The 9,016-nt window shown below is 53.9% G+C and overlaps 1 protein-coding gene across 1 annotated transcript; it reads right to left on the bottom strand.

Annotated features, from left to right (window-relative positions):
- Window positions 1–3,423: 3,423 nt before the first annotated feature.
- Window positions 3,424–5,744, bottom strand: FOXC1 (forkhead box C1). The gene has a single exon (XM_036406629.1). The coding sequence runs from the start codon at window positions 5,739–5,741 to the stop codon at window positions 4,032–4,034; it is 1,710 nt and encodes a 569-aa protein (XP_036262522.1). The 5' UTR covers window positions 5,742–5,744; the 3' UTR covers window positions 3,424–4,031.
- Window positions 5,745–9,016: the final 3,272 nt, after the last annotated feature.

Genomic DNA, 9,016 nt, shown 5'->3' with positions numbered 1-9,016 from the left:
GAGCGAGTACAAGTGAGAAACCACCAGAACCACCACGAAAATGGAATGGTTCCTCATATCTATTAAAAAAAAAACTGTTTTGTTTTATAGACGAAAAGCAAAGCAACAGTTTGGAAAAATAAAAAAAAATCAGTTTGAGCTAAAAAAAAACCCCACAAAGCGCCGTGCTAACCTGGCGCCTAAATGACCTCTCCGCAGGCATGGCTGGGGCCAAGTGTCCCCGTTTGCTGTAGGGGCTGCCACCGCAGATGTCGAGGCCTTACGGGGACACCTCTCAGCTGCTGCCCGGGCGTACGTCCCGTGCCCACCGCTGCGCAAGGTCGCACCGCATCTCTTGTGGCGTTCAGGGCAGGCCCAGTTCTGCTGGGAGACAATCACAGGTCAGAAGGGACGCTAGCTCGGGTTTGCCTCCTGTGCGCAAGAGGAGGGAAGCACAGGAGGAACAAGGGTTCGTGCTCCAAGCTGGGCCCCACCGCCCGCAGTTCACGGTGGCCCGCGGGCAGATGCCCCGCTCCCTGCCTCCCATTGCGCTGCCCCAGCCCGGGAAAGTTTCTAGCGAGCCCGCTCGGCCTTTCCCCATCCCAGCAGCAGCCGCAATGCCTCACGACGAAGGCTCCGGCCCGGCCCAGCAGAGCCCAGAGATGCCGACCCCCGTCCGTGCAATGTCGCGCAGGGACCCGCGGTACCGGGCTGCGCGCCCGGCGGGCCGCCTCCCGCGGCCAAGCCCGCACTTTCCACTGCCTACCGCGGGGACAGCCAGCACTGCTAATCTTATTTTCGTTGTGATCAATTTCTGTGGGGAGGGGGAGAAAAAAACATTATGATTATGATTATGATTGTGATAATAATATAAATAAAACCGTGTTTTTAAAACTGAATACGAAGCACGCGTGTGCGGTGAGCCAGCCCGTCACACCGAGAAGCAGGAGGTGACCTCCGCCGCCACCACGCACGTCACTTCAGGAAAGGGATCCCCTCCGGGGGCAGAAGATCCCGACACGACCTACCTGCGACCGAGAGGGAAGTTTCCCTTTGCCCCCTCCCTGAGTGCGAGCCGCCCTCCCGGCCCGCCGAGCCCACACCGCCCGCCCTTTCTCAGCGAGGGCCATGGGGAGCGCAAGTTGCGCGGCCGCCCCGCGGCGGAGGGCCGCGCACCGCCCCGAGCATTAGCAGTAATTACACACGGCACTTGTTCAAGCTACGCACGGCCCCCCCAGCTTCCCCAGCCGCGCAGCACCACTGACAATGCAACGGGTTATTAAACAAGTCGGGCTGACAACTGCGCTCCCCCCTATTTATTTTCGCCACAAACACCCTACCGCTGCAGACCGCTGAGAAAACCCAAACTACAGGAAAGCCGGCGCCTGATCGCAACAAAAATAACAGGCAAATAGCAGACTCAATCGCCTCTACCCTCTGCCTTCTTTAAATTTTATTTTTAATACGTGATGGGGAGCAGGAATGGTGCTTATTATGCAGCCACCCCGCTGGCAAACCCATCTGCCAAGGCAGAGGGAGCTGCCCCGCCGAGGGTCCCCTCTCCAGCGAGGGGGAGCGGGGGCGTAAGGCAGTGAAAGCCCCGCCGTGCCTCCGGCCCGGCAGCCCCGCTCCCAAGGAGGCGGCGGTGGGCGGGAGCCGCCAGTTCAGCTTCCCCCCTCTCGGTACCGGGAGAGGGACGGTGGGGAGCAGAAAGTGAGCCCGACCGAGAATAGGTAACATTTTATTGCCCTTTACTGGTGAAAAACGGGGAGCAGAAATTAAAATATGTCCCCGGAGCGAAGGCGCTCAACTTTGCTCGTCCTCCTCATCAGCTTTACCACAACTGAGCGATGGAGCGTTTAAGGTTCTCTTACCCAACTTAGCAAACAAATAAATGTAAATAAGACACCCGGTAATCTTCGTAGAGATACTAGCACAAAAAAGCAAAGACTATGGCATACTTAAATAAACGTATTCAAAGCCAACGCGTTCTAAGATGACACACTCCCCCCAGTTAATTCCATCTGCTGGAGGTGTTTTCTAAACATGGGACTATTGCTTTGGAAGGAAGCACAGCTCAAAAGCGAGGTAATAAGGTTGAACTGTAAATACCTTTGTATTTATTTACAGCCTAACCCTTAACAATGCAACAGCAATTACTGCTAAGTGTTGCCTTTAGATAAGAGATTCTGATAGGAAACTGTATTATCTTGAAAGCAGATTTTAGGCCTTAAATATCTGTAATCAAATAAACTTATTTCCAAGTCTGACTGACAAGGCCGGTTCTTTTAAGTTAATGGATTTATTGCATTTTGGTGGTTACTTACAAAAGGGGAAGGTGATCCCCATTGACAGGAGGTTCTTAATAGTAAATTGTCCAGAAGGTAGGATTCTTGATCTGACAAGATGCCAGTCTGTGCAGCACTCATTTGCTACCCTGGTAATATATATTTTTTCCGATTTGAGGACAACTGAGAGAGGTAAGGAGAGGGAAAAAAAAAAAAAAAAAAAACAAAAGGAAAAAAGAAAAAAAAAAAAAAAAAACAAACCAAAACAGCACTCAAGCAACTATATAAGAAAAATTCGCCCATACAAAATGTTTTAAAAATAATCTGTCCGAGCAATTGAGACACAGACCAGTAGTGAAGTCCCTGAAGGACGGGAGTAATGCAGAGCTGTAAAGGTGTAAGGGTAGACTGTACAAGTACCCTTTAACACTACTGCTCTTTCCCCCTCCCCCGAAATAAAATAGTACTTTATGTGTTACAGAAGCGGCTTCACTGATGTGATTGCACGCTTTGCTATCACTTCTAAGAAGCAGTAATTTATATGCTGGCATTATATTTAAGAGTACACGTACTACAGATTATTTGGCATCTGCTATACACTGGAGTTTAGAAAAATATGCAATACGTATATGAAACTATAAATAAATACGTAATCCTTCTTTAAATATAGGTACATATGTAAATCCTGGATATAAATACATTTGAAACACACACAGAGCAATCGATAGCTCGACATATACAGTTACACATGGTCTGGAATCTAGTGCATGCACTTCTACCTCGGAGTTATCACTTAATATATCCTTACATAGGCATATCATTTAAAACAACGTAATGTCGCCATACTACTGTGTATGGTCAAATGTTTCCAGGTCTTGCCATTAATTGCTAAGAAAACGTGTTTGTTTATTTGCCAACTCAGAGCTGCCATGGGAAAGTATTTTTTTCCTAGCGGATAAGGCGAGCTGACTAAGTGGAACATATTGCAGAAGAGACTGAAAAGGGATTTTTCGACCTGGCAGTTCCTAAATGGTCTTTGGAATTTGTGCGGAGGGGAACAAGCTGTTCCAGGGACAAAGTTAGTTATGAAATCCCTTTTCCCTCTCTTTCTTTCTCTCTCTCTCACTAAATGAAAGCATTAAAATATACAGACGTGTAAATGATCATTCCAACTGAATGGTAATTTATTAATAAACAAACAATGCAATACCTTCAGAATATTTTCAACAACAAAAAAAAAAGAAAAATATTGATAGAATAAGATTAATACAGTTTCCCTTTTTATATATAGTGAAAAAAATCAGCGTTTCAGTCAATTATAACGTCACTTTTCAGGAAAGGGGGAAACACTTTCTGGCGTTTGGTCCGCAACATCCAACTACAAATTAAAAATAAATTACTATGTCGCAATTTACATTTTAAAACAAGTCCTTGTAGAAGAGGAAGGGGAGGGGGAAAGAAGCTGGTACTCTACGCTGGACTTTTCGCTCCCTTTTAAACACGGGGCATGACAATACCTTAAGGGACCAGGAAAAGCGCGGGGTGGGGGGCGGGAAAAAAAAGTATTTCTCAAAGCAATTAGAAAAAAAAAAAAACTTACGTGTTATTGGAGTAACACTGTCCTTTAACAAACCAAGACATGCTTTGGGGCTGTCTCTGTACAAAAGCTTTTCGCGATGCGCTCGCTTCCCTCCGCGGGCGCTGCGAGGGCCGGCGGCGCGGTGCGGAGCTGAGTTCCTGCGGTGTCCCCGCGACGGGGCGCGCTCAGAACTTGCCGCAGTCGTAGACGAAGGCCCCGGAGGTGCGGTAGAGCGGCTGGCTGCCGGGGAAAGCCATCTGACAGCTCCCGCCGCCCCCCGCCCCGCCGCTGCCGCCACCGCCCCCTGCCCCGCTGCCTCCTCCGCCGCCGCCGCCGCCGCCCGGCGAGGCGCTCAGCCCGAGCCGCGGCGCCTCGAACACCTCTCTCGGGGCGGCGGCGAAGCCCTGCTGCGGCCCCGCGTAGCCCGCCGCGCCCGCCAGCGGGCCCAGCTCCCCCGCCGCCGCCGCCGCCGCCGCCGCGGCCGCCGCCGCCTGGTTGAGGTACCAGGAGGCCAGGCGGCCCTGGTGCGGGTGCGGGTGGTGCCCCTCCTGGTGGCCGCCCGCCGCGCCGCCCAGCCCGCCGTGCCCCAGCGCCCCGCCGCCGCCGCCCCCCGCCCCGCCGCCGCCGCCGCCGCCGCCGCCGCCGCCGCCCGAGGGCATCGCGTACTCGGGCAGCGGGTCCTCGGCGGGGCTGGCGGCCGCGGAGGGCAGGTGGCCGGGCCGGTCGGCGCCGCCCGCCGCCGCGTACAGGCTCATGGCCTGCATGTTGCAGTGGTAGGTGCCGGCGGCGGCGCCGGCGGCCGCCTGGCCGCAGGGCGAGCCGTAGACGGAGCTGTGTCCCGGCGAGTATCCCCCGAGGGACAGGGCGGGCGGGATGCCGGTGCGCGGGGCGGCGGCGGCGGGGGCCAGGAGGCCGGCACCCAGCTCGGCGGCGGCCTGCGGCGAGCCCCGCAGCGAGGTCATGATGTTGTCCACGCTGAAGCCCGGGCCGTGGTGGTGGGGCGGCGGCGGGGGCGGCGGCGGGGGCGGCGGGGGCTCGGGGGCCTCCAGGCTGAGGGAGCGGCTGGAGGGGAGGGTGCTGCGGGGGCTGCCGCCGCTGGAGAGGCTGCTGCTGCTGTCGGGGCTCTCGATCTTGGGCACGGCGCCGAGCGGCGGCGCGGCGCCCGGGGGGGACACGGCCTGCGGCGGCGAGGCCGTGCCGTTCTCCGTCTTGATGTCCTGGATGCGGACGGGCGGCGGCGGCGGCGCGGCGCTGCCCCCGGCGGGGCCGCCCTCGGGCTCGGCGGCGGCGGCGGGCGGCGGCGGGCGCGGCGGGGCATGGTCCTTGAGGTGCAGGCGGTCCTTCTCCTCCTTGTCCTTGACGGCGTCCTTCTTTTTGAAGCGGCGGCGGCGGCGGAGGAAGCTGCCGTTCTCGAACATATTGTAGGAGTCGGGGTCGAGGGTCCAGTAGCTGCCCTTGCCGGGCTTCTTGTCGTCGCGGGGCACCTTGACGAAGCACTCGTTGAGGGAGAGGTTGTGGCGGATGCTGTTCTGCCAGCCCTGCTTGTTGTCCCGGTAGAAAGGGAACCGCTCCATGATGAACTGGTAGATCCCGTTCAAGGTGATCTTCTTATCGGGAGCGTTCTGGATGGCCATGGTGATGAGGGCGATGTAGCTGTAGGGCGGCTTCACCATATCCTTGGGCTGCGGCGGTGGCGTGTAGGGCCCGTAGGCTCGGGCCATGCCGGCCGGGTACTGCTCGTGGGCCGGGTGGGAGTACATGCTCATCGGGGCCGGCATGGCCGTATAGCCCCCGCCGGCCGCCGCCGCAGCGGCACGGTAGTAGCTCTGCTCTCCGCCGAGGTACGGCACCACTCCTAGGGAGTTGGGACTGGACACGGAGTAGCGAGCCTGCATGTCCTCCCGTCAGCTTTCCCCCACCCTCCCCGCCGGACCAAACAGCGCGTCCCTTCCCCCTCCACCCCTCCGCCGCTCCGCGGACCGAGCTGGACCGGGCGGCCGGGCAACCCCCACCCCCCCACCCCCCCGGCGGAGCGCGGAAAAAGGGAGGAAGAATAACGACGGCAGCGCCGAAAGCCTCCTCTTCTTCGCCCGGGAAAGCCCACCGGCGAGCTCCCGCGCTCCACGCGGAGGGGGAAAAAAAAAAATCAAAAAAGGGGGGGAAAAAGGAGGGGGGACAAAAAAGGGGGAAAATGTTTTAAAAAAGAAAACGGCGGAGGAAAAAAAAAAAAAAGTAATCGCAGCGGAGAAAGCAACTTCCAAACGCAGAAAGAGTATTAAGAAAATAAAACCTTTGCAAAGAGGCTCCCACGCTCCCAGTTCCTTGTTCCACGGGGATCTGCAACAAGTTGTCTGCAAAGGAGGGACAAAAGTAGAGGGATGTGTTTTGTTGGCTTTTTTAAGCGAGCAGAAGAAGAAAAAAATCCACCTTCCCGATCTCCCAGTGCAAAGTTTCCCTCTCTCTCTCCCTCTCGCTTTTTTTCAGTCTCTTTTTCAGTCGCAGGCTGCTTTGGGAAGCATCGGAAAAACTCCTGAACTTTTGAGCATCCGTCACCACGGCGAGAACTTTTTTACGCACTTACAGTTTTCTCCTTTTTTTTTCCCTCCCTCTCCTCTCTCGGTCTCCTTTTTTTTTTTTTTTTTCCTCTCTTTTTTTTTCTTTTCCTCCTTTTGCAGGCGGCTCAGCTCCGCCCCGCCGAGCTGGGCCGGCCAATGAGAGCCGGGAGACACCCCGGGCTCTGAATGAGGAGGGAAAAAAAAATAAAAAAGGAGAGATCCAGGAGAAGAAAAAAAATAGAAAGAAAGAAAAAAAAAAAAATCCCCACAGCAGCTCCGGGAGTTGTAGCGCTCGGGGACCGGCCACACACACTCGACGGCACACGCGGACGCCCTGAGCGCCGCGGAGCCCCGCGTTCTCTCAGGCCGCTGCGCACCCGCGGGGAGCCTCCAGCGCCCGCGCATTTTGCGCGACGACCCCGCCCGAGCCCCACTGCCCTACACCTCGCTCGCTCGCCCTCACACCCGTGTCCTTACGCGGATCCTTACACACGCACCCCGGGCACACGCACCATGTGCACGCCCTTACCAATATATATGTGTATATATATATATGTATATATGTGGTGTATACATGTATGTGTGTGCATGGAGCTTCCCCCAGAGCTCCTTCCACCCACGCGCGCACCCTGCGCTCTGCCACGCGTGTTTTCTCCACGAATGTTACTTCTATTATTATTATTTATTATTATTATTATTTTCTTTGTTGTTGTTGTTGTTGTTGTTGTTGTGTATGCAAGCTCCTCGGTCTATTTTCTCCACACGTTCCGGTCGGGCTCTCTCCTCCCATTCCCTCCAGGCTGCCGCTCCTGTCGGCGGGCCGGCTCCGTGCCGGCGTGCCGGCTCCGTGCCGGTGTGCCGGCTCCGTGCCGGTGTGCCGGCTCGCTCCCTGTCCGCCCCGGCCAGAAGCTCACCCCAGCTGCCTCCCACCCCCCCACGCCCGCGGGGGAACGGCGAGAAAAGTGCGTGTCTGTATGTGTGTGTGTTTGTGTGTGTGTGTGTGCGTCTGTCTGTGTGTGTGTGTGTGTGTGTTTGTGTGTGTGTGTGTGCGTCTGTCTGTGCGTGTCTGTGTGTGTGTGTGTGTGTGTGTGTGCGTCTGTCTGTGCGTGTGTGTGTGTGTGTGTGTGTGTGTGTGTGTTTGTGTGTGTGTGTGTGCGTCTGTCTGTGCGTGTCTGTGTGTGTGTGTGTGTGTGTGCGTCTGTCTGTGCGTGTCTGTGTGTGTGTGTGTGCGTCTCTCTGTGCGTGTCTGTGTGTGTGTGTGTGTGTTTGTGTGTGTGTGTGTGGTGGGGTGCCCCTGCACCACCCTGCCTGCAGCCAGCTGCCTGCCTGACCAAACGCTTCTGAAGATATTGCATTCCTCCGGTTGACAAGGGTTTGACGAGTCCTACAAAGCTCCTTTTTATTAATCAGCCATCAAGGGCTTTCCTCCCTCTATCTGCAAAAAGAAGCGCCCGCTGTCTCTGCTGTTTGTAAACACGGGCGTGTTTCTCTGAACGGGGTCTGTAGCTCGCCCCTTCAGGTAATCTTTGCGTGATGTGGGATGTGATACGGAGAGGGGATCCTTGCTTTATCTCTTTACCCTTTTGAGACGGAGAGGGCACAATTTTGTTGCTAGTCCGCTTCAGAGTGGATTCCGTGGTATGTCAGGTGTGTCAAAGGAAAAAAAAAAAAGGGGGGGGGAGAAAAAGAAGAACAAAATCCCTTAACTGCTTGGCCGGTTCTGCTGTGAAGATTTGATTTGCCTTTGTCTAACTATCTGGAATAACATTTGGGCTCTAATCAGAATAAGACTTTAACGGGAACTCAAAGGGAACCGAGAGTGAAGGCTTGGTTATTTATTTTTTAAATTTTAATTTCAATTGTCTCTTACATTTGATGAATGAAGATTTTCTTTTCGTACTTTAAACACGGGTGAAATTAGTACACATTGTTTCACAGTAGTCCATTTTACCAATACTTCAGATATACGAAATACAATCCAGTACTCTTCATTCGCTTTGTAGCCCCATACCTCTGAAACTTCATTAGCGTTAATAACAGATCAGCTAAAAGGATTACACTGAAATCATTTTAAGGGGTGGAATTTGTACGGGAAAGACGTGTGTGTGGTGCGCTTGTGAGATGAATTACCCATCCTGATCCTGTGACACTAAAAATACGTTAAAAGACCCTTTTGGCTTCACTGATTTGAAAGCCCCTTTCCACACTTTTTACTGTGATCGATTGCTTTGGGGATCATGCCTTTGGAGCGTGCTATAGGCGTATCCTTTGCTCGGTGGTATTTTAGCAGGAATGGCTTTTCCTCTCAAACACCGATCTGTTGGTTATTAAAAAAAAAAAGTATTTGAAATGAGATTCAAATCATGTGAAGAAGGTAATTTATGTAGCTTAATATCTGCTCCTTTTCATATTCAAACGTAACGGGTCTCCTTTTGGTAGTAAATGTCAGTTCTTTAATGGTGAATACATTATCCCGTTTAGCCTGTTGTATTTCATCGTCTGGAATCTTTCACCTGCTCCTGCCTAATTACACTTTTTTCCCTTTCCTCCCACCACGGCAGAATTAATAAATGTGCAAGCACTGGACTAGATGTCAATTCCAACACTTTATATTT

Source organism: Molothrus ater, chromosome 1 (genome assembly GCF_012460135.2).
Source record: "Molothrus ater isolate BHLD 08-10-18 breed brown headed cowbird chromosome 1, BPBGC_Mater_1.1, whole genome shotgun sequence".
Classification (NCBI taxonomy): Eukaryota; Metazoa; Chordata; class Aves; order Passeriformes; family Icteridae; genus Molothrus; species Molothrus ater.
This window is presented reverse-complemented; position numbering and strand designations above follow the sequence as displayed.

Bases quoted from the DNA above. Each gene is read 5' to 3' on its own strand.
- FOXC1 (XM_036406629.1), bottom strand. From the start codon at position 5,741: ATGCAGGCTCGCTACTCCGTGTCCAGTCCCAACTCCCTAGGAGTGGTG.